Here is a 25,689-nt window from a genome sequence, read left to right on the forward strand (position 1 = left end):
TTTGTACAGTACTGGTCATTCCGTTAAGCGCAATATGTGAATCAATATAATTCTGAATAATTTATTCTGTGGTTATGTTGATAATCGTTAGCTGTCATACACCTGACAAAAATAGTAATTTTTCGGCAACCGTCCGGGAAGTGCTCACTTCCCGGACGCTTTTTCTCTGAGAAAGTAGCATTTCCCGGCCTAGTCCGGAAAGTACGTACTTCCCGGACTAGGCCGGAAAAGAATCATAGAATCCATAGCAACCGAGATAACGGCTGACAGTTCATATGAAATTAGTTGTCAAAAATTTGCATGTTTTTTGATCGTAATCGCAATAAAATATGGAAAGCAGCAGCGATAGTGTTATTTTACATGGTGGCCGAAAAAATATTGTACGCAACACGCCCGAAAATGGTTTTTTTGGACTCACAGACTTCCAGGACCCGCTTACACTCGTCCTGGAATTTTGTCTATTCGTCCAAAAAAACCCTATTTTCCGGACTTGTTACGTAAATTACTATTACGTAACAAGTCCGGAAAATAGGGTTTTTTGGACGAATAGACAATAGACGGTTACCGAAAAAATAATTTTTGATTATTACTTTCATCAATAAAGGTATAAACAGACCAACGCAGACTGCGGTTGCGGGAACGAAACTTTTTTGGGATGGAAATCAACGGCGGGATATGATGGAGTGCATACCGGTACGAATAGGACCCATGCGAATTGCGGAATGTAAGCGAATTAATTTCGGTTCGCAGCGTGCAGTGTTTTCCCGCAGTTCGCACATTAGTTTTGTCTTATTATTGCATTGGTGTGCATGCTATGCAATCTGTCCACTGCCGCATCTAACGCTTCAGTTCCCGATCCCGCACCCGCAGTCTGCGTTGGTTTGTTTATGCCTACCTAAAATGGTTCATTTCTTGGCAGAAATACTTGTAATGATTTCTATATTTTTCAAAAATAACGAATGCGATCGCATTCGTTCTCGAAAATCGTACACCAAACTTATTTAATGAAGTGCACGGAGAAAAGCACGTCAACAGAAAGGACGTTTTAGAGCTTGTACAAATATTTCAACGTTCAATTTTTTTGTTGTCATCTAAAGAGAAAAATTCACGCTACGCAGATAATATCACTGGAGGAGTTGTGGCGATGAATTACATATATACAAGAATGTAGGAAAATAACGCCAATAATGCTACAAAACAAAAGGACTAGATTCGAGCAAATAGAAGGTAAATGAGGAATTGGCAAGAAGAGGTTATCATGGATGATGGTGATGCCGATGATTGGTTCATTCTTTGGATAGCACTTGGAATATAGATTAATGTTCTAAGGGATAGCACCACCTTAAGGAAAAAAGGGGGAAGGGACCCATGCCGAGCCCGATTCGCCAGAATTATTTTAAACAAAATCTAATCAGTGTACATACACCAGTATTTTAGACATCTTAGATATAAGAAGTCATTTTTTTAGAATTGTCTGGTTATAACAAAACAAGAAGAAAAGCTCATTTAGCGGTTTAATTTAATTGAAGAACTTACACTATCATCTACCCCATCTTCCCTATTCGGCATTTAGAGGTTGGGGTTGTAACACTAAGAGCTGAAACGTTATAGAAGTGAATTTGATATGAGTAGTGTTGATCTCCGTTAAGCTAGCAGAACCACCAAAATTTTTTATTTTTTTAGGCCATAATGTTAGGCTTATTTTAGACTAATTTATTACCCTATTGAAAAATTTTTTTGCTCCCTCATTATCGGAGAAACCACCGAGCTAATCATTTTCTTATGAACCATCCAATAAGACCATAATTTAAGGCTCAAGTTTGAAATCATTATCAAATTTCTTAAATTACGTTTTTAAAAACTCCCTCGGTTCTGCTAGCTTAACGGGGGGAAATAGTTTTCCTCTTCGAATTAAAAATTGACGTGTCCGAGCATTTTTTCGATATGAGTTCATTCCGCCTGTTATGTCGTCTTCAAATGCATACCGAGCAAGTTCCCTGTTCTTGGGATAGATCCTCAACCCTCCACCTCACCATGCTTCACCAGCAAAATCGGAGATCACAGTATGCTTCAAGAGTTCCTCATCTTTCTCTGCACCTTAGATTCAAATGGCATGAGACAAATATACGCCAGAATGGATCTTTTACTTTTTCTCCTCTTTGGAGTTTGATATCTTCAAACCTGATTTTGATATCATCAGACCGCTTGAAATGAAGTTGAAGTTATTTGATCCTCGAAAATGGGGAGGAATTTTTCTGTCTCTATCACTCTATCATAGAGAACACAGTAAAAAGGTGACGGGCTTTGGAATGTTATCTGCAGTTAATGTCACCAATTTTGATTCCTTCCCAAGATTTTATTTTCGGCGTTAACCAAGTCCAAAACGAAATTTGGTAATTGAAAATTAAAAGCCTAAAGTTTTATATATCACCTAGTCAAATTAGAGAATAGTATGACTTAAATTGGTACCTTATTAATAATTTAATATCTTTCACACAGTTTATTTGACTATGAAACGGTTTTCTCCTCAACTTATGAATGAGATGGGAGAGATTTCGATTGATCAATAGGATTGCAGAATTTACTAAAACACGTCACTGATTGAGGTGGTAATGACCTCAAATCCTTTATGTGAATCTGAATTTCTGTCAGGAATGGGAAGCCCACAAAACGTACTAAAAAATTCCTATCCTGGTCATCCCTACATCCTTATTACATACTTCTCTGTTCACTGTCAAATCGACTCGTTTGTCAAATTCTGACTGTGAGGGAAGCATAATTTCGACTCTGATCAACATAAATCACGAAAATGTCGTCCATTCTCAAATTGTCTAATTCTGTTGCTAAATTATCTAAAAATTCAGGTATATTGAAGGTAAATGTCGATTATTTCATTTGTATGATCATGTATGATCAATATCTCAAGTAGAAAACTCTTCAATCTTATTTAACCTCAAATTACGTAATTATAAAATGGAATTAATTTTTCATTTTAGGCCTCTAAAAGTTTGAGAAATGCATCTACCGTCTTGAAAAATGATATTCCTGTCTTGAATGTACCACCAACTACTTGTACAACTCTCACTTCTGGTAAGTGACATATTTTGCAATTTGATCACTTCTCATCACCAATGTATACATTTAATCAATGCAGGCGTTCGTGTGGCTACTGAAGATTGGGGTTCTCAGACAGCCACAGTTGGTATATGGATAGATGCTGGTAGTCGGTATGAAAACTCTAAAAATAATGGAGTTGCACATTTCATGGAGCATATGGCATTTAAGGTACATGTATTAAAAATTTGCGATATTCAATCTTTAAACCTATATTTTCCAAATGTAGGGGACTGGCAAAAGGACACAAGGTCAGTTAGAAATCGAAATAGAAGATATGGGTGCTCAGTTGAATGCCTATACAAGTAGAGAACAGACTGTTTACTATTCAAGATGTTTGGCCAAAGATGTTCCAAGAGCAATTGAGATATTAGCTGACATTGTACAAAATGCAAAACTAGGTGAACAAGAAATTGAACGAGAGAGGGGTGTAATCCTTAGGGAGATGCAAGAGGTGGAATCAAACTTACAGGAAGTTGTTTTTGACCACCTTCACACAACGGCTTACCAAGGTACTCCTCTAGCCAACACAATTTTGGGACCAACCGAAAATATCAAGAGAATCAATGCTACTGATTTGAGGAGCTACTTAAACAGTCATTATAGTCCTGGCAGGATGGTTGTTGCTGGAGCTGGAGGTGTGAACCATGATGAATTGTGCAAATTAGTTGAAACTCATATTACTGGTGAGTGCTTTGATTTTATGTGTTGCTTCTTCAGTGAAACTCATGTAAAAGGAGCTAATAACCATAGCAATCGATGCCTTCATTCAAAGTAAAAAAAAAAAAAAAGGAGATTGCTGTCTTTTTGGTTGAAATTACAATTTATACACACTATATGAAAAATTTTAAGTAATAAATCTTTGACAGTCATTTAAATTTTCTACTCTATCTAAAATTCATAGCTGTCACAAAAACTGTCATTTAGAAATTGTTAAAATTCTCAGTTTTAAATCATGGGTTTTTGCATACCTGGGGCTACTTCACCCGCATGTGGGGTGTGCTACTTTAAAAAGCGATGGATTAAGAGACCAATTTCAAGATCTCCATGTGAAATAGCTGCTTTTGACTCTTTTAGAAGTCATTTAAGATGTCATAGGCAAAATTACAGTTTCATTGCTCATAATATATGGGCAGTGTCGAAATCTCGAGTTGTACCTTTTGTACATCAAATAAGGCCATACTCTTGTTGTCGTTGATATATGAAAAATTGTTTTGTTTTATATTGAGATGATTGTAATAAATTTTTTATACTGAAATATTATTTATTTCCTTCAGAGTTCATAATTTATTCAATTATTGAATGTGAGAATTATTGTCTTGCTTTAGTACTTGAGAATCATGTAATTTCAGGAACTGGAGGACCTGTCTCTGAAATACCTTCCCTAGCCCCATGTCGATTCACAGGCTCAGAAATAAGAGTGAGAGATGATTCTCTACCTCTGGCCCACGTAGCCATCGCAGTTGAAGGGGTAGGTTGGACTGACCCAGACCTGTTAACTTTGATGGTGGCGTCCACCCTTTTAGGGGCTTGGGATAGGTCACAGGCTTCAGCAAAACAAAATGCAACCACTTTGGCTAGAGCTAGTGCAGAAGGTGATCTTTGTCATTCATACCAGAGTTTCAACACATGCTACAAGGTAAGAACAACTTTTTTAAACATATTAGACATATTCATTATTTTTGCTTTTAATTTTCAGGATACTGGTCTCTGGGGTGTCTATTTTGTTTCTGATCATTTGAAACTTGAAGATATGTTATTTAACATTCAACAAGAGTTTGTAAGGTTATGCACACATATTACCGAAGGAGAAGTTGAAAGAGCAAAGGCCTTATTGACTGCTAACACTCTGTTACAATTGGATACTTCGACTTCTGTCTGTGAAGATATTGGTAAGCTTTCATGATGTTTTCATTAGTTCAATATTTTATTTTTGATTTAAACTATCTCAAATAAAAATCCTTTGATAGAATAGTTGCTAAATATTTTTTTCTAGGTCGCCAATTCTTGTGTTATGGAAGAAGGATCCCACCTCATGAATTGACTCACAGAATCAACTCTATAACTGCACAAAATGTTCGGGATGTGTGCTTCAAATATATTTACGACAGGTGTCCTGCTGTGGCAGCTGTAGGACCTGTTGAAAATCTACCTGACTACAATAGGATTCGTAGCTCCATGTACTGGCTTCGTGTATAATTTCAATTTATTCCATCAGACTTTTTTTTTCAAGCAATATGAGTAAGAAGCTACCTTTTGTCAACCATGATTTGTAAATACTAGAAAAGAATGTATGTGTTTCATTGTACCACAGTTATTTAATAAAGATGTCCCTAAATGGGTTTGAATTTTTATTTCCAAAAATTCTTCAATACTTTCCATATTCTCTAGCTTTATAATCTGTGGTTCTAATAACTTGAATTTCTATGGTTGAAAAAGGTGACCTAGCAATAAGACGATTTAACCTCAATTTTCCAAATTGTATATTTATCACTTGTTACCCTAGTTTGATTATATCATTTAAACATGGAAAATACGGGATATCCAGCCAATAAGCATATTTTACATAGTAGCATCTTCAATAAGACTTTGAGAGGTTGGCAAGGAGGTAACTGCGATATAACACAAAAAAATCTCATGTATCCTATATTCATTGTGTAAGTGTATTCAACATATTTTTATCCTTTCCTGGAGTTATACGTTTTAGAGACGATGAAAATGCTGTGCAACCCATTCAAAGCATGCCAGGTATTTCAAGGTATGGTCTCAATAAACTAAGAGATCATTTAATACCCCTAATAGAGAAAGGTTTGCAATCTGTCCTCCTTTTCGGAGTTATAAATAATGTTCCGAAAGTGCGTAATATTATCCCATTCAAATAAATGTCAACTTGAACAAGAATTTTTAAAATTACATTTCAGGATGAGTGTGGTTCTCATGCCAGTACAGAAAAGAACCCTGTGATAAAAGCAGTTTCAAAATTGAAGACATGGTTTCCTTCTCTAACAATCGCTTGTGATGTGTGTTTATGTGCTTATACTTCACATGGTCATTGTGGAGTCCTTGACAAGAATGGTTTTATTAAAAATGATGACAGCATAAAGAGACTAGCTGAAGTAGCTTTAGCATATGCTGAAGCTGGTAAATTACTATCTCACATTTCTTTTGTGATCTAACTAAATTACTCTTCCTAGGAGCTGATATTGTGGCTCCATCTGATATGATGGATGGTAGAATTGGAGCCATAAAACAAGCCTTAAGAGATAAAAATTTAGTGAATAGAGTGTCTGTTTTATCGTACACAGCCAAATTTGCATCAAATCTTTATGGACCTTTTAGAGATGCTAGCAAATCAGCTCCAGCTTTTGGTATATATTCTGATAAACATTTTGTACTTGTTATAATCTCTCTGATCACTTAGCATTCAAACATTTGCTATTTTTTAGGTGATAGAAAATGTTACCAATTGCCTTCGGAAAGTACTGGTTTAGCGTTAAGAGCAGCTGCTCGAGATGTAGAAGAAGGTGCTGACATGTTAATGGTGAAACCTGTCTTGATATATATGGACATTGTGAAAGAGATTAAAAATAAATTTCCTGAATATCCAATGTTTGTTTATCAAGTATCTGGTGAGTTTGCTATGATACATCATGCAGCCAAGGCTGGAGCCATTGATTTGAGGCTTGCTTTAAGTGAGGTCTTGACTTCTTTGAGACGATCAGGTGAGTAGAATTTTCATTCTTCGAATTCTTTGAAAATTTTTATCATTGGCAGGTGCTGATGTTATAATAACTTATTTCACACCCCAAATACTGGATTGGATCCATGGGAGCAGTAAGATGTAATGAGTTAATTTAATCTGTGCTGTTGTAGGTGGTAGAAATTAATTTTAGATATTTTCTATATTGAATTTTATATGGATATTGAAAGAAATGTGTTGTGGGAAAAAGATCATTATTTAATTGAATTATATGTTATGTGAATGATGAAGAATTATAGTAACTTGTGATTTTGATTATTACATAGTTTGGTTTGAGTCCAACTACCCAAAAATTGAGAATGCTGAAATATGTGAAAATCCACTTTAAAACCCTGATTGACCAAGTAGTTATTATTATCATCAAATATTCAATATCGTTCAAAAATTCTTTCTGACCTAATTCACCATTTTGTAATGGGTTTATTTACATTTTCAAAACATTAATGAACCATTAACAGTATTTTTTGAATGGAGTCAAAATAAACCTGAGTTTTTAGTAATCCAATGTGATTGTCTTTCTACTTTACCTTCGATAGCCAAGGTTTAGCTCTATTTCAGTTTGATAGGATGGTTATCTTTTCAATGAGAAAACAGAATCTCACATAGGTGTAAGAAGTCATTAAACAGATTTTGCCCATTTAGAAGAATTTCAAATTTAGCACATACCCTTCGAGAGTAATCGTGTAGACAAGGCATACAAAGACATTTGATTTTTAGTTTGAATTCTTCATCAGAAAGTCACAACTAATAGATTGCTTAAGTAACCCTCCCTCTTTTTATACATGGAATTGACTGAAAGAATAAAAAAATAGGTTGTAATGTGAAAATCTTGAGTTTTGATGAATTTTTGAGTTGTCCAACTTCATGATCTTCTGATAAACACCCTGTACATTTTTTTTCCGAAGCACATAGAGTCTTAAAATAGTACGTATTTGCAGAATCGAAAATGAAAAAGGTTTCTTCGAAAAAAAAAATTTTCTGGAGAAAGATCCAAAAAAATGTGAGACCTCGTCACCACCATTTTTTTTTATAAGAATCCTATTAACTCATAAACCGTTGAATTGCTGAAATTGCTATAAAAAAAAGCTATCTAATGATGCAATGATATACTAGGTGTGCTATTTGAAATAGGGAAGTAGTAGTCCTTTTTCTGGTATAACTGGAAGTTGTAGAGATCTGAAAATATTTTAGGGAGAAAGGTGTCTCGAACCCCAACATGAAAGTTTTCAGCACAAAATTATAATTTATGATCTTATAAACATCCTGTACATTTTAGGTCCAAAACGCAAACATTTTTATAATGATATAAATATAATGTTTTTTTCGAAAAAAACTTTTTCTGCAGAAATACATATTCAAAAAAATTGAGTCCTCATCCCAACCATTTTTTTCTCATCAACCGTTGAATTTACACCCAAGTTATACAGAATGAAAATTTTCACACACCTATACGAGTGGATGCAGTCAGAAATATTTGTGGAATGGTTCAAACATTTTATAAAATATTCTAAACCTACAGCTGAAGAGCGGGTTTTCTTAATTCTCGGCGGACATGCTACGCACATCAATAATCTGGAATCAATAATGTTGATATATTATTACAACCCCCACACTTCACTCACAGCCTGCAGCCATTGGATGTGTCCCCACTCTCAGCTTAATATGAGTAGGCTGCAAGTGTACGGCTGAGAGAGCATCATGATAAATTCACGAAATTGGACCCATCGTTTGTGAAACACCTAAAGGCAGCCTTTATGTGGGCGGCAGAAATAACGAATTCCAATGTGATGAAAAAATGGAAAAAATAAAATCAGGAAGACCAAAAAAATTATTTGACTCAAATGCTGAGAGTGAAACGAGCCTCAAATTAGACGACAGTGATTCTGAGGAGAGCTTTTCAGATGAAGAATTTGAAAACGTAATAGTTACCAAACAGACCATCTTATCAGAAATGATTCATGAAGGATGTTGGGTTGTGGTTAAGATGCAGAGAAAAGTTGTGGTTTAGTAGGAGGGACAATTGTTCCCAGGGGTGTACGCAAACAAGAGTGACAGTTGTTTTTTTTTTCATCATATAAGTAAATAATGTTTCACCAATAGAATCAAGATATTCAGTAACTTTTACTATATGAGAAATATACAATAATAAAGTGTAAATTAATAAATTTCATAATATACATGACACAGTTTCAAACTGTTGATATAACAAATACATTATATACAAACACTTCTATATAATTCTTTCCAATAGCACTTTCCTTGATATTTCCTATTCAATTTTTGCTTTTCCTATAAAAAAAAAAAACCAAAAACATAAAAACTATACTGTGGCACGCCAGTCCTCACCTATCACTCTGCAATATTATTGCTGTTATCGTTTTCTCCATCGCCTGCTTCTCTGGTCATATTTTGAATCTGTTTTTCCTCAATTTCTTCTGGTGATGTCTTATCATCGAATGGATCTCTATTACTCAATTTATCATTCGATTCAGAATTCGGAGCTCTCATAAAATCTTCCTGTAAAGAGCAGTAGAAATTTTGATGAAATGGATTAAAAAATGATAACTAATGAAACGAATCATTCAACGAGATTATCAATATTTGGATAGGTGATGATATAGTTTTTGGGATTAATAAAAAAAAAACATGAGATACCCTGAATAGTAGAGATTGTTATCAAGCCAAATATTGTAGTTTTGATTTGTGATCAAGGGGAGATGAGAAGAGGTGGGTCGTGATGTTCTCAATTTTGCATGCAATTAAAGATTAGCCTATTTAAAAAAAATCTGAAGATATCAAAACCAGGCCTAAATTATGCTTTTGCTGAACAGAACCCAATTGATGAGTACTGCAAGATTGACTTCTCATTGATAGAAAAGACTCAATTCATATTATGTAGTTTAAATGAAATGAGCTGAAAAAAGTAACATACATAACATTTTTCCATTCAAACGAAGTACTAAATCACTGTTCATATCCAAGAAAACCCAAGGAAATAATAACAAATCTAAATCTGGTTTTTCAAAATCATTTCCACTGTTTTTGACCTAAATAGCTGAATAAATAAAATTTGTTGCCACCATACCTTCACTGCAGGCACAACATCTTCAGGAGATTCATCTTCATCGTTGATTATGTCATTATTTCCACTGTTTTCCAATGACTTCTGGTGTGCCATAGCTGTGTTCTGCAAGTTTTGAGTACCAGCCATGATGGATGGACTATGAGCATTGTTCTTACGTATTTTGTCACCTAGATAAAGATATTTACTACAATGTACACTTGTTACGACAATATTTCTATGTGAAAAAAATTTAATGCATAAAATAGTTTCCATACCTTTCCTCCACAAAGTGATTTCCTGTTGCTTAAAGTATCTTCTATCTTCAGTATCCATAAGAACAAGATTTAGGAAATATTTGACTGAAAATTTTTTATTTATGTCCCTCATGGTGGGGGTTAGATCATATCCAGCCAAGAAGACCCTGATAGGGATGCTTTCTCCTGTGATAGTCAGTTTTATTCTAAACATTATAGGTAAGTTTTCAGTGAAACTACTATACCTCTAACTGGTGCTCCATCCATAATCTCGTATTTAGCTATTGTCTCGTTTTCTGTGAAAGTGTTAGGCCCCTGTCCTGTAGTTTCTTTCTTGATTATAGCTATTTCCATGTGCTTAATTTTTATCCGAACTAAGAGGAAGTAGATTTTGCCTACAATGACGTCTTTCAGATGGTATCTGCAATGATTTAAACAGTTAACTAAAAACATGGTAGGACAGGTCTAAACTCACTTTGATTTATTATATTCAAATTCAATGTGCAGGCAATCTTCTATACCAACTTCCATCTTGATGGAGCTGTTCATTTCTGTATAACTGGACAAAGTATGAACAGCTATATCCAATTCCTTAACTAAGTCGGCAAGCCTACGAATTATGGTCACCTTGAGGAAATAGCGTAATCGGACATTAGCCCCTAAGAAGAGAAAATATGAGAAAAAACATTTTGAACTTCCTAAAACTCTATATAAACCAAGAAAAACTTTGGGAGTGTTAAGTATACAGGGTGTCCCAAGTTCGAATGCTTATTAGACGTTCGTGGAAAACTGTACCTATTTGAGTTCTGAAAATTATGATATTATTCAATGTACTTCACTGAAGCTTAAATATTTTTGCGACCTTGATTTATACAGTTATAAAGGAAATGAAAATAATTTTCCCAAAAATTTGGTTTTTCGAATGACCCTCTGTTTGAACTGTTGCAATAGTTTCCAAAATATCAATAAAAAAATATGCATGGTCAGTATTTTGTTCATTAGACTGTCTTGACATTTTTGAAGTGGAGGGATATGTAAATGCCATGTAACTTTTGAATTAAAGAAATATAATCACAGGGTGTTTCAAATAGTGGGTAGAAAAAGTGAAAAAAACGAGGAAAAAATAATATAGTATTCTAAAATGATTATGCCCTTTAATTCAGTAATTTCCAAGGTATTAAAGATTATTTTGATTTATGTGGTGTGTAAGCTAATTTTTTTTTCTTTAGATTCAAAATAGGGAACACTTATATTTCCTTCTCAAAAATTATTTAATTTGAAAAACAAAAGGTGTGGTCAAATTTTTTTTCACAATTTTTGACATAATATTTGAAACATCTTGTGATGATATTTCTTGAATTTAAAAAATACCCAACATGTTCACATTCTTCTATTTCAAAAATGTCAAAACAGTTCTAGTTAAATGAACCAAATACTAACTATCCATATTTCCATTTTTAACTTTTATTTATTGATATTTTGGAAACTATACGGAATAACACAAAAGAGAACCATTCATAATTGAATACTTCATCATATGAGAAGAAATAAAAACAAATTTTCAGGAAAATTATTTTCGTTCCCTGTATAACCGGAAATACCAAGATTGAATATTTAATATCACAGTAAAAAAAATTAAATTCAATAGAAAATATCAAAATCTCAATAACTAGATTTCAAATATGCCCAGTTCTTCATAAATGTGTAATAGGCACTAGAATTTGGGACACCATGTATATGAGGGGGAAATTTTAATAAGAAACTCACCTGTGTACACTTCGAAAGGCTTCTCTACACAGCTAAATTCAAAAGGATAGCTCGTGTTTGCAATCATTTCACCTGGTCGAGCCAATTCTTTCACCAGGGATATAAATTCATGATGGTTACCTCTATCATAAAACATTTCAATTTGACCTATAAATTCTATTTTAATACCCTGGTGCTCTAGCTTGCTACCAGGTTTTTTCAAGCTGATGTTCACCTATTGTAAAAACACATTCTAAAAACTCAATTGATTGCATATGAATATTGATCAATTTATATCTTACAAACAATCATAAACAAAGTTGACATTATTAATAAATTCATTAAGAACTTTGACCCACTTGGTTCTTGTGAAAACAATATATAAAACATTCCCATTAAGATATCCTCTTATTATTGTAACATGAAAAAACTCATTGCTTCTATAAAAAAAAAACTGAAGGCTTTATACCTTTCCTGAAACTGTCTCTCCATCATAATACAATAAAAGTCTTTCCTTTTTATTATCATCTGTTTTGACTTCAGCAGTCTTTCGAGTTTCTTGGCCATCTAAATATATTTCAATCTCCGCAGATTGCCCAAATCCAAAAAAACTCTGAAAACAAATTCAACGTATCCCAATTAAATTCCTGATGTCAAAATTAACCTCAGCTCAAACTTCGTAGTAGGCGTTACTCACCATTTCAATTTATGAATGATAACATAAATTTCTATAACAATCTAATATATTTCTAAACGAACAATAAGAGTCCAGTCCTTAATTTAAATTGACTTGGTGGTTTAAACAATTAACATCACCAAGAGGATGTAATCTTGACAGCCTTCTAGAGAAATGAGGGAAGATGGCGTTTCGGTTCATAGAAATGGTGATTATTGTTCGACAAGTGGTCAAACAGGTGCGTTCAAATTGTCATTAACGCATGCAAAGATTAATCCACAATTGGAAAACTGACTATAATTCATTCATTTTAGCAATAGCTAATGGTATGAGCTCAGCGATCGTTGCCAGTCCGTCAAAGCAATCCTTTTACTGCTTAAAAAACAAATTATGAGAACGTTTCAACATATACTGGAAGATAAGTTATGATTCATTAAAATTCTTAGGAAATCAATATTTTATATAAATCCTATATAAACATTAGTATATAGTAGATGAAAATTAAATCGACAACAACCAACACCAATTCTTATTACGAATGAAATAAATATGTATAATCAGAATATCAGATTGAGTATATCACAAATATAGCAAAGGGTTGATAACAAACTTTAGAAATTACCCGATTTTTTGTGTGCATTTTCAAGGTGCGTATGGTGGGTATCTTGGATTCGCCATCCGTGACGTCAAACCATTACTATAATAAATATACTGTATTCATTATAGTCTAAGGGCCAGTGGACGGCAGAAAACACATACATATTTTAGGAAAGCCCAAAATGGTACATTCCATAAAAAAATCAGGACACTTTTTTTTTCAGTAAAACCCGGTTGATTTCAGAAATGGAATAATTTTTCTTGAAAAATGACAGTGGTGTAGATTTTCAATAGGAAAAGGATCGTCGCACCCCTATATCTACGCCACTGGATAATTTTGGCCAAAGACACTCTTTGGAATGGATGAAGGGTTCTATTTCTGTAATCCATTGGAAAATTCATTCATCCAATGAATTAATTAAAACAAAATATGAAATATGTGATATAATTCAAAACATTAACATGTGTATATATAAAGTCAGTTTATAAAAATATATATAATATAAAAAAATTATTAGAAGTACATTCTGAATTATAAAAAAATACCCCTTATCTTGCTTCCAATTGTAACTAGATCAAAATTGATTAGCTATTCTGAAACTCTCCTTTATACGATTATAATATGAATTTGAACTTGCATAAGCTCATGAACTTCTGGAAGCCTATGAGAAACTGCTAAAATACAATTACAAAAATACTAAATATATTTTACAGTTTAGTATTGAGCAGTCAATTGAGATAATTTTGATCCTTTGCTTTGAATATTTAAATTACTATAATACATACAATTATGATAATATGAAATATTATTGAACAACAGAAGTATTATATGAATATTTCCCTCCTGTCAAAAATTATATGTATATGGAGAACAATTATCGAAAATTACAGCGATAATTGCATTGTAGGAAGCGAAACAGCACTGCGATAATTGTTCTGTTCATAGATGCATAGTTTCTATACATCTTACACAGTTCGAATCTATGGCAATTCCATTCTACATCAGTTTGACAAGTGATGTAACAGTTTATTCGGGAAATATTCCCCCGAATTACACTCGTGCATCAAAATGACCGGATAATTTTGCATTCCAGTGTGTTTTCCTTGAAAAAAAACTCGTGCAGTTTTTATGACAATACGCTGTCATGCAAAATTATTGGTAATTTTGATACACTTGTGCAATTACTTATGATAATTAAGCGCAAAAATAATAATATCTAAAGGAAAGGATAGGATAATATTGACCCTTCCTCCAAAATTAGAGAATCGTACAATCTCCACAATCACAATTTCCGCAATCACAATTTCCACAATCACAAGCTCCACAATCACAATCCCCACAATCACAGTCACCACACTCACAACAACCTTCAGGACTATCACCACAGATGTTACAATTACAACAGCCGACGTCATGGTTAGTGTTATGCCTGCAACAGCAGATTATACAATAGCAAATATCTGCTATATCCTCTCCATCGCACCACAAGCAGCAGACAGCACAGTCATTTGAAGAGGAAGGCGTACTAACTGGTTGTTCAAAGTTGTATGTTTGTAATTGTGGCTGTGGTTGAGAGGTGACCGGAGCTGGAAGAGCTGATTTGGGAAATATATTAATTGAAAATATATTACTTCATTATTGAACAAGTATATAGCTAGTAACATAAGAATTTTGACAGAATTCTTCAATTCTATTATTTTATACCAAAACTCTTTTTGAGACAAAATTGTGTATTCAATTGCTTCGACCATACAGAGATTTATTTCTAGTTAGGAAACGGATAAGAATCTATATTTTTGTTTTACCTTATTGCTCTAGATTGACATAATAAAATATTATCGGTCACACAAGGTTTTCAATTTATTTCTGAGCGGGGCCTTCCCCCAGGTTTTTGAGCGCCCATTACCCAAACAGGGCGCTAGATATTGATATAGCGCCCAGGCTCAAATGCAGACATTCAACTCTCTGATGACGACTTCGTGGTCAAGTCCAATTATAGCCAGATCCGGCTAGCCGTAAACACTCTTGAAAGAAAATTTAAAATTTCCTAGATGGGTTTGGTCTTGAATTCAGTGGTCAAGTTTATTAGTAGATAAGATGAGACGGGGGGGTTCCATAAATACAGCCATTCGAAATATTGTTTTCATAAACAAGGATAATGGAAAGGACAGCCAGTGAAACACAAATTTTTAACTGAGCGACGTTTCGTCTGTATTCTTCACAGCTAGAATACAATAATAGAATCTTTGAAAAAACTTTAGGTGGTGACTCACCCTTAGTTAATTGTTGTCGGCTAACGATGTGATACACAAAACATTGAACACATAGTGTATAAATAAAATTTTTGTCAAGTATTTACAGTTAAAATAATAAATTAGAACAGACATCACATTTAAAAATATAAAATGGAAAATTTACATGTCAAATGGCAATTTCAACTTATGAGCAGATGTATGATGACACAATAATAATACAGGTTGAATGCAGTACCTCCAAAATAGAATAAGACAACACATATGATTGTCAGACGAAGAATTGTAATAAAGTTGACAAAACGGCACTAGCTAGATATCATTTTGGGGAATTACACTCTTTTTATTCTCAAAATGTTCGGATATTAAATTATGAGGGTAGTTACCATAAAAGGTGGATCAGTGAGATGGTATCTAAGTATATATAAAACCGCTTGCACATATACGTCAAACTTTAAACGTAAAATCACAGCCCAAACGGGACCATCTAGAGCAAAAATGACAAGAATAAGACCCCCCTCAAAATCGTCTGGAGATCCCGGGAAAAATCCCAAACCTTCGATTCTCCCCGCGGTTTTCGAGTATACGGGGTGTTTCGGATCATTTTGACATTTCAAGTCCCATATTTCTGTGGTATCTGTGGACAATTTGGCTGTCAGTGTCATGTTAATAATAAATATTCCATTTCGATATATGAAAGTTCTTGAAAAAGTTTGCAGTTTCCAAAATTGTTATTCAATATTTAAATAAATGCCGACAGATAAAATGCAAAGTCTACGGCGAATCAAAAATTCGATAGATATTTGTCAAAATTTGGAAATGAACATTTATATCATCGAATGCATTTTCCTCAATTCAGGTTTGTTTGAAGGGTTTGTATTATTTGGAATTAATTGGATGAATGTTACTTTATTTCAGGAATTTTTCGTTTATTTTCCACAATCTATAAAACTACATTTCCTTTCGTGAGAATTTGAATTTATTGCGACAGAAGATGGAACTACCAAAGAGAACAGAAGCTTCATTCATCAATTCAGTCTTGGATTGGAGTAAAAGTTATGCTACTATGAAACAGTATTAAACAGATAGAAAGACTCCTTATAGATAATTCACAATTGGCTTTATTACTGGAAAAAAAAGAGCCAAGTTAGTCAGATAACAGTCAAAAGTTTCCATGAGTTTTTTGAATATCTAAAATATACACTTTTACGACAGAGGAGTGCAAAAATATAAGTGACCACTCCGTTTTTGAAGAATTTGAGTGCAGTGCTGTTGAATTTATAATGAATAAGTCAAATCTTTCATACTAATAATTTCAACTATATATACCCTGTTATATTATATTCCGCTCAACTGAAACATGTATTAATAAGCCTTGGAAATTAGAGACTCTCAAACTTATCACCTGATTTCTCAAAAAGGTTTCACCAAGATAAGATATTGTAGGTAATTGCTTATGAGGTAACATAGGCCATGGGTATTTGAAAGGCAAGTCTATTCATTATGTCTCTTTTTAGTTGGTTTATTATAGCTATACTGAATATTTCTAAAAATAACATTCACTTTAGATGTGAATTAATTAAATTTGGACTTATGCATCATATCATATATGACTATGAAATTGAGAAAGACATATTTTTCTAAATTCCATTATAAGTCTTTCGAATAGTACTTTGAAGATATTGATTTCAATGACGTATGGAATATATCAGTTGAAATACTAGTCAAAATGTTACGACAGAAATAAATTTTGAAGGATCATTCAGTATATGAAGAATTTAACATGGCAGTCACTTTCGAAATTGGTATCAATTTTCCAGCAATTCAATGAAGGTATAAAATACTTTAAAAAGCAACTATTTATTGAAAATTTCCATGTCATGAATGAATGATCAAATTTGTATAAAAATGTTGATACCTACCTATTTGTTCACTAAAGTTTCCAATCTTTTAATCGTTATAGGAATAGGTGCTATATGGCCATTTCAAAAATGCTATCCTACTGATTTATTCATTGCTTTTCATTTTGGTAAGAATTAAATTATTCATTGATTCAGATCCAAAGTTAACATTTGAAAAAATCAAGTCAATGTAGTTATTGACCCATATGGGTCAATAGTATTGGCCGATACAATTTTAGTACCGATTTCAAATACTCAGTTCCTTTTGACTGAAGTAAAAATTGAACAATTATCTTTGTATCTTGAAATGAGTTTTGCACTTTTCCAGTGTTCAACAATGAGATCATTATTAAATTGACTCAAGAAATTAACAGAGTATGCTATATCAGGACTAGTTAATACTGCTGAAGATATTAATAAACCTATTAATTTCTTATATGGTTCATCATTACAACTCTCTTTTGTTGAATCAAAATTCAATTTAGTTTTCACATGTTCACAATCAGACATGTTGAATTATTGCAATACATATTTGAAGAATATAATCGATAGCTTTACTACCTTTTCCATAATTTCTAGTAATATTCATCCCTAATCATTTTTTAGCTTCCCCTAATTTCTTTATCATAAAATTTTCTATCAGAAAATTCATTCAGAATTAACATTAGTTAAAACAAAAAAGTCATCCATGTACAATGCAACAATAGTAAGCCAGTTATTTTTTGATTTATGTAAATACTATGATCAATTGTTGATCTTTTGAAACTTTTATCTATCAAAATTTTATTTACTATATAGGACATAAATTGCCCTGTTTAATTCAATTCTGAGTAAAACCCAGAGCCACAAGTCTCCTTCTATAACATAGCATCAATACAATCTTCAGATACTAAAAAACTCCTTAGTTCGTCAGGAATTTCCAATAGGTCCTTCAAATTGTTCAATTATATTGTATTTCTTCACAAAATATGGAATAGAAGAATAATTTGCTGCTCAACTGAAAAATGTATTGATAAACCTTGGAAATGAGGGACTTCTTATAACCTGATTTCTCAGATATGGGTATCCGAAAGGTAGATCTATTATTCATTCTGCCTCTTTTCAGTTTGTTTATTACAGCTATACTGAATATTCCTAAAACAACATTTCACTGTAGGTCTTTTCATAGATCTTATCGAATGATTATGTAAATTCAATATTTGTCAAAACTGAAAATAAACATTGAATGCAGTTTCTTTATTTCAGGTAGTATTTCTATTGACTGATAATAACTCTCACATTTTGATTATGCATTTTTCCCAAATTTTTTAAATAAGAAAGAAATTGCCATTTCTAGAGAAATGAGAATTTCAGATTTCAAAATGTCTCATTTCTCCAAAAATGACTAATTACTACTTCAAATATATACACCCTATATAATAGTTGATCGAATATTGTGTATTTCTTTACAAATTAGTTAATAATTTGAAGCTTTAATCTCAATTTTCAGACTTGAATTGGTCCAACATCTCTAGATATTTCTAATTGATATTCCACAAATAAAAATCCTGTATAATTATCCATCCAAATCCTGTATAATAATCCATCTTCTGAAAAGAAAAACAGGTGAATGTTTACTATATAGAATTAATTTTGATAATGATTCAAAAGTGATGAAATTTTGCTTACTTACTAATTTTGGGTATTAGATCACGAATCCGGTGACATAAATTCCTCAATCCTGCTGTTTTTTTTTAAAAATTTGTAAAATTGGCTTGATGAAGGTAAGGTTATCCACATTAATAGCTAGTTTTCTTGTATTTTATCAACTGATTCTCGTTAGAAATGATTAATTAATCACATTTCAAGCTTTTCCCTAAAAAAAAAATGGCTTTTTCTCGTCAAAAACTACTATTTTATTCATTGTTTATATCCGGTGGCGGCAATTATGTTCAATACGTAACGTCTGTCAAATGCCAAATAATCTGCAACGTTGCCAGTATGCCCAGATCTTCTTGATGGGATCGGTCTTTACTTGGTAGAAATTCATATTAATAAATTGTTTGAGATTATGACGTATTATAAAACTGTATGGAAACTCATAACATGACAAGTCTACAGGGTGGCCACTTTTTTAATGGGATTGTATTGGTAACTTTTAAACCATAAGAGTTAGAAAGTCGGTCAAATGGAAAAAAAGTTGCATGCATAGAAGCATTATTATTGAGATATAAGAAAAGTAAATTATGTCATTTTGATTTTTCTTTTTTTCCCACTTTATTTCAAATATCATCAAAAAATGTCACAGGAATTTTTTATTCGACAGTAAATTATCCTCAATTTGACGTAATCAGATTTCGTTTCTAACGTTTCGTACTCTCTGGGACACCCTCAACCTCAATTTTTTCAATACGGACCTGCATATTTTATGACATTTTTCGAAATAACTTTTAACGCTGAATTCAACGATATATCATTCAAAGTAGATTTTCAGGTGATTTTGACCCTTATCCAATTTTCTTTGGGTCGGATCTGTATTACCTTTATTCAGTTTAATTGGCAACATGCAATATGCAATAAATTTCGATAAGAAAGTCAACTTACCCATCTTGAACTAAATGGAACATATTAGAATCAAAGCAAGAAACCAGTATACTGGTTTCTTGGTTCTTCTTTTATAATAATCATTTAAATATTTCAATTCATAATAATTAAACGAAAGTATCATTTAACGAAAAAAAAAATCAGATGATTATTCGAAAGTAAATGAAAATTAATGAAGTAAGTGTTTGAAATGTCCACCATTTTGTAAAATAGGTACACTTTACGGTTCTGGAACCCATACTTCTTATACATTTGCTTGTTTGGTCTCCTTGAATACCTTTCGAAACATTCTCAATTTTCTCGCGAGGTATCACTATTGTTGTATTTGTCATTTGTTCCGTTGAAACAAATTACAGAATCGAACTTTATTTTGAGATCATTACGATATAATTTGTGCAAGGCTTGGTATTCAAATTTGAAATCATTGTATTCGCGTCTGTTGACTATTTTATTAACAGCAGTTTTTGAAAAATTCCATTCACTGGCCACAGTTCTCAATTTTTTTCTGGGTTCGATTGAATTTGGGTCAGAACATTGATATCGTTAATAAACTTATTTTTTCTTACATACACACCATTAAATTTGGATGAGGGTCAAAATCATCTGAAAATCAACTTTGAATGACATTGTGTGATATATCGTTGAATTCAGCGTTAAAAGTTATTTCGAAAAATGTCATAAAATATGCAGGTCCGTATTGAAAAAAATGAGGTTGAGGGTGTCCCAGAGAGTTCGAAACGCTGGATACGAAATCTGAATACGTCAAATTGAGGATAATTTACTGTCGAATAAAAAATTCATGTAACATTTTTTGATAATATTTTAAATAAAGTGGGAAAAAAAGAAAAATCAAAATGACATAATTTACTTTTTTTATGATATCTCAATAACCGGCCCTGATAATCTCGATTTGTTTGAACTGCTTTATAATGCTTCTATGCATGCAATTTTTTCTCCATTTGACCGACCTTCTAACTCTTATGGCTTAAAAGCTACCAATACAAACCCATTAAAAAAGTGGCCACCCTGTAGACTTGTCTTGTTTGGTTTCCGAAATAGTTATTTAGTAATCTTCCATTCAACTCTTTCTTAGTACCTATCCTCTCAATTAATTTTTACTTTAATCTTTAATAACAGTAATTAATGATTTTTCAATACTTTCAATCGGTTTGTCAATCAGAAATGCTTGACTGTGTAGAAATAGAGTATAAAGTTCTAATAAAGAGTCAAAAAAAATCGGTTACAGCTTTTAAGGCCTTTTTTTCAGCTAAGAAATTTTTTTTCAATGGCACCCATAGCTTCAGCAAGCGTTCAATAGCTAGAACTAGTGAAAGCCATCGAATTCTAGAATAAGAAAGAACATTGCTGTAAGTTGTTTCTGCATACTCACGAAAACCTTTCATCGTTCGACCCTTACAAAAAATATCGAAAAATATTTGAAAATTTTAAGACCAATAGAATGCACAGAAATTAAAATCATATCAGCGGAAGTGGAAGCAGTATTGTGAAGTCTATGCGCTGGACAACCGATAGTTTCATTGTCGAATTAAAAAAAAACTCGCCTTTATTTTACTTCGAAGTAAGTACCGCACTGACAGCGAAAATATTTTATATGGAAATATTAAGGTACTCTAAGGATTCAATATAAAATAAAGTGATTGCATAAGACTATTTTTTTGAACAATTTTAATAATTTTATTTTCAATCCTTCGGTTTCTGAAAAATAATGTTTGAGCAACGGAAACAGCATTTCAGATTTATGATTACTGGAATCCGTTGAGATTCCATGAAAACAAATTTTGTCTCACCTACACTATATAAGGAAATATGAATCTCATAACGGTCAAATTACTGACCGGGACAATTGAATAACTAACCGGGACACGGGGACTCAATGGTCCAAACCGGGACATGTCCCGGCGTACCGGGACGTATGGCAGCTAATCGTGAATAACTTTATGATGCAGATACAAATCGACTAACATGTCGATGGCGTTATGTTCACAAATACCTAAACTTATTGTGTGACATCTACGTTATATTTATTTCTACTACCACTTACCGTTACAGCCATCTATTGCAAAACGGCGCGCCGTTGCCGCGGCGGAAGCAAAGTTGTACGCCTTATATAAATATTCATATGAATATCTAAATATAAATATTTTTGAGAGGTTAGGCTTGATATCGGTGTAATATGGGATTTGGTCCCATAGAAAAACTCGAAGCCCAAAATGGCGAACCCCCTCAAAATTTAAGGCTAGGACCGCCCTTGATTTGTCGTCATGAAAAGTTAGGATTTGCATCAAATATTTTCATGTGAGCAAGGGCGAAACGGTATATTCTAGGAAAAAAATCATATAGAATTCCAACCTAGAACCAGCATAGTATACCGAGTGAATCGTCTGAAATCAGCTAACGATACAAGGTTTCGGAAAAAAAGCTTTTATTTTCTAGCCGGATACCCAGTGAAGGATCTACCGGCATAGTGACGGGGTCCAAGGGGCGGAGCCCCTTCGGCGAGCAGAGCGAGTATATAAATATTAACCCCACTGTAAATGACAGAACTGATACCCAAAATTTGAGTTCTGTTTATTCCAATATTTTGAATTTGTACAGATTGAATAGAGGCCAGCCGAGAGAAAGAATAACATGAACATGTGTACCTTGTTTCGCATTACCTGTATTGTTATTGTTTCATCATACATCTGCTCATAAGTTGAAATTACCATTTGACATGTAAATTTTTCATTTTATATTTTTAAATGGGATGTCTGTTCTAATTTGTTATTTTAACTGTAAATACTTGACAGAAATTTTATTTATACACTGTGTGTTCAATGTTTTGTGTATCACATCGTTAGCCGACAACAATTAACTAAGGGTGAGTCACCACCTTAAGTTTTTTCAAAGATTCTGTAATGGTCTATTATTGTATTCTAGCAGTGAAGAAATCTGAATATACAGACGAAACGTTGCTCAGTTGAAAAGTTGTGTTCCACTAGCTGTCCTACTTCCCATTATCCTTGTTTATTATATACTTTGCGAAGGACGTGACATTGTTGATAATATTGTTTTCCTGATAATTGCAGATCTACGAATGCATTTGAGATGAGATGTTGCAATTATATGTAACATAAAAATATGAAGGTTCATGTTAAATTTCATGTTCATCACATCATCAGAACCAGAGAAAAATCAAGATGAATGTAGAAAAAATTAAAAACCAATATTTCTGTGGTAACAGATACAATAGTTTCCGAACAGTTTCAAGCTTGATGCAAAATTTCGTGTAGATTACATCGTCAGAACAATAGAAAAAAAGATATACCTGTATACATTCTTTTCTCCTTCAAGGTGTTTGGTCAAAATTTATATAGAGTTCAGTTCACTTTAGTCGAAGTTAAAAGCGCCCGGATTAATATGTTTGATAGTAATTGAATTGTCTATTTGATGCTTAATTAGAAATTTCTACAGATGTTTCAATATGCAAATGTTCATGTTTACTATGTGCATTTATACATTTCAATCAAGGTGTAGTTTCTTCTTCATGCATTTTTCTCTCTACAAATTATCTTTTTCAATTGTTTCATCCACTGCGTATCAAAATATGCATTCAGAAGATATTGTATTCTCATATATTCACCTTTTCTCTCTTTTTCCTCTTCTGCTTTGTCTGCATTCGGAATATAATTATCCTTTGGTCCAGGTGGTATGTTACCCACAGCTTCATCTGCAAATTTTTGTTTTTAGTTGTTTGAATAAATGTTTTAAAATCAAGAATTCTTACCATAGGTAGGAGGAGCAGATGATACACCGCCTCCTAGAGTGGGAGATGATGATTCAAAATGTGGGTTCATTATCTAAGAAAAGAGATTGAAGGATAACAAAAAATCTTATATGAATTATTTTAACCTAATCATGTAATAGAATTCAATTAAAACTTACACACATGACTGAAAGAACTATACTTCAGTAAATAGATATGAAAGCGTTAATAGAAATATAACGATAGGGATCCACAAGGATCAGTGTTGGGGGCATAAGAATACTTATATGTTCAAAATGTAAAGATATTAACATTAAAACCTACTTCATGTTAGCTGTTAGCTGTCGTGGAGGAAAAACAATTCTTATCAATTAATCTTCAAATTAATTTGAATGAGATATGATTACTTCCATTATATTGTTCCACATTCTGATTTCAATTTATATCACAAATTTGATAATCAATTATTTTAAAACTAATATAAAACTAAGCCAAGTATAGATTATTACCACAAATATTTTATAAGATCAAGACAACATGTAAGAACAAGAACATGATCTTATAGAATGCTAAATTCTCGAAATAATTCACTGCTTAACAGTATATTGCTTCACACAAACAGGAAATTACAAATAATAAAAGGTTGTGTCATATTAGCTACAACTCTATTACGAAATGGTATATGAAATAATAATTAAACTGTATTTTATTGTAGTTTTTATTATTAATTCAAAGGCTCTGTAACCAGTACTAGATTTGAAGTCAGAAATAAAGCTTTATTAGCAAATTCTCCCGAAACCCCCTTTGATTTTCTATTACACTATAGGTACCGCCCTTGAATTTTTCATTATACCCTCAATCAACTTCTAGTTGTGTTTCTAGTTCTCTCTGAACGATGAGTAGAAATAATAGAATATAGCTAGCACGTCGTACGCCACTGGTAGTCGGGTTTCAACTATATCATAATAAAATTCTTTCAAATACCTGATTGGTTTACTTCTGTCTGAGGGAAGAAACTCTGTAGTCTGTGCAATTGTTCATTCATTCATTGTACTTTCAAGATAGTTTCAGATTGCTTACAATTCTACTAACTTACATTTTTTGATAGAATTTTCTGCGGAGACTTGAGGTTTATTTGATATGATATGCATTCAATGTCACAAACTAATTAATTTAATCTTCTAAAGTGGGCGATAACAAAAAAGTAACTTTTATCTATAAAAATTTTCAAGCTTTTCTAAGCTGTCTGCGATGAGCAGACTGAGCTTTTCGCAGAATCTGAAGTGACAGCGAAAACGGCGCGATCCCCAGAAGTGTTCGGTAAGTCGTCCATAGATCCGTGTTGTAGATGATTGTTTAGTTAGATTAGAAGTGACTTTTCATTACAAGATATACCTATGCGATGATTTAATATCATTATTATTATAGTAGAAATTGAATTAGTCATCATATGCATAAAGTTTAGGATGACTCACTATGTTAGTTGTTGTCTAATCTTTCCTTCACAAGAGAGATCTAAAAATAAATAAAATAATGATTACTGAATATTCGACTTTTGTTAACCTTGAAAATAATTCGGCAGGTATTCTAGTGTAACTGTGGTACCCAATACATATCTCAATTTAAATAGGACTCATCTTAAATTGTTATACAATAAGCAATAACGTGTCCTAAAGAAATATGCTTATGTATGTATGCAGAAAAGTGATTCAAAAAATAAACTGTAAAATGTTTATTAATTATGAGAAACAACTACTTTGCAATTTATTTCTTAAAAATAATGTCGTCAAAAGGTCAAAATACTCGAAATGTTTATACCCTCTTTTTAAATTCACGACAACCCATTCAACTAACACTATAAAATTTCATGGCGAATATTTTGTTTTAACTGGCCAAGTTTCCACACAGGTAAAAAGTCCATATAGGCGTGAAATCAGGACTACTAGAGGCGAATGAATGTCACCTGGAGATGAAT

The 25,689-nt window shown here is 32.7% G+C and overlaps 4 protein-coding genes across 11 annotated transcripts; 2 read left to right on the plus strand and 2 right to left on the minus strand.

Annotated features, from left to right (window-relative positions):
• The first annotated feature begins 2,714 nt into the window (after window positions 1-2,714).
• Window positions 2,715-5,454, plus strand: LOC123675129 (mitochondrial-processing peptidase subunit beta). 2 transcript variants are annotated; one of them, XM_045610391.1, is made up of 7 exons: window positions 2,715-2,875; window positions 2,997-3,090; window positions 3,155-3,285; window positions 3,344-3,800; window positions 4,467-4,753; window positions 4,814-5,006; window positions 5,111-5,454. In XM_045610391.1, the coding sequence occupies exons 1-7, from the start codon at window positions 2,810-2,812 to the stop codon at window positions 5,311-5,313; spliced, it is 1,431 nt and encodes a 476-aa protein (XP_045466347.1). In that variant the 5' UTR covers window positions 2,715-2,809; the 3' UTR covers window positions 5,314-5,454. The 2 variants fall into 2 exon arrangements, with proteins under 2 accessions (XP_045466347.1, XP_045466346.1); XM_045610390.1 differs by having other exon boundaries at window positions 4,467-5,006.
• Window positions 5,455-5,544: 90 nt separating this feature from the next.
• LOC123675133 (delta-aminolevulinic acid dehydratase) lies at window positions 5,545-7,132 on the plus strand. The gene is made up of 6 exons (XM_045610395.1): window positions 5,545-5,771; window positions 5,822-5,969; window positions 6,036-6,255; window positions 6,309-6,482; window positions 6,561-6,836; window positions 6,889-7,132. The coding sequence occupies exons 1-6, from the start codon at window positions 5,641-5,643 to the stop codon at window positions 6,957-6,959; spliced, it is 1,020 nt and encodes a 339-aa protein (XP_045466351.1). The 5' UTR covers window positions 5,545-5,640; the 3' UTR covers window positions 6,960-7,132.
• Window positions 7,133-8,976: 1,844 nt separating this feature from the next.
• On the minus strand, window positions 8,977-12,810 carry LOC123675131 (vacuolar protein sorting-associated protein 26B-like). Its single transcript, XM_045610393.1, has 9 exons — window positions 12,636-12,810; window positions 12,408-12,551; window positions 11,960-12,173; window positions 10,668-10,851; window positions 10,438-10,613; window positions 10,214-10,378; window positions 9,960-10,126; window positions 9,221-9,391; window positions 8,977-9,163 (listed from the first exon to the last, which is right to left on the minus strand). The coding sequence occupies exons 1-8, from the start codon at window positions 12,636-12,638 to the stop codon at window positions 9,224-9,226; spliced, it is 1,221 nt and encodes a 406-aa protein (XP_045466349.1). The 5' UTR covers window positions 12,639-12,810; the 3' UTR covers window positions 8,977-9,163; window positions 9,221-9,223.
• An 832-nt stretch (window positions 12,811-13,642) lies between these two features.
• On the minus strand, window positions 13,643-25,625 carry LOC123675136. Of its 7 annotated transcripts, XM_045610403.1 has the most exons (5): window positions 25,278-25,472; window positions 25,190-25,229; window positions 23,736-23,808; window positions 23,592-23,678; window positions 13,643-14,807 (listed from the first exon to the last, which is right to left on the minus strand). In XM_045610403.1, exons 3-5 carry the CDS (start codon window positions 23,803-23,805, stop codon window positions 14,470-14,472), a joined length of 495 nt encoding a protein of 164 aa, XP_045466359.1. In that variant the 5' UTR covers window positions 23,806-23,808; window positions 25,190-25,229; window positions 25,278-25,472; the 3' UTR covers window positions 13,643-14,469. The 7 variants fall into 7 exon arrangements, with proteins under 7 accessions (XP_045466359.1, XP_045466355.1, XP_045466357.1 ...); XM_045610399.1 differs by lacking the exons at window positions 25,190-25,229; window positions 25,278-25,472 and adding an exon at window positions 25,533-25,625; XM_045610401.1 differs by lacking the exons at window positions 25,190-25,229; window positions 25,278-25,472 and adding an exon at window positions 24,699-25,037.
• Window positions 25,626-25,689: the final 64 nt, after the last annotated feature.

Source organism: Harmonia axyridis, chromosome 3 (genome assembly GCF_914767665.1).
Source record: "Harmonia axyridis chromosome 3, icHarAxyr1.1, whole genome shotgun sequence".
Lineage (NCBI taxonomy): Eukaryota > Metazoa > Arthropoda > Insecta > Coleoptera > Coccinellidae > Harmonia > Harmonia axyridis.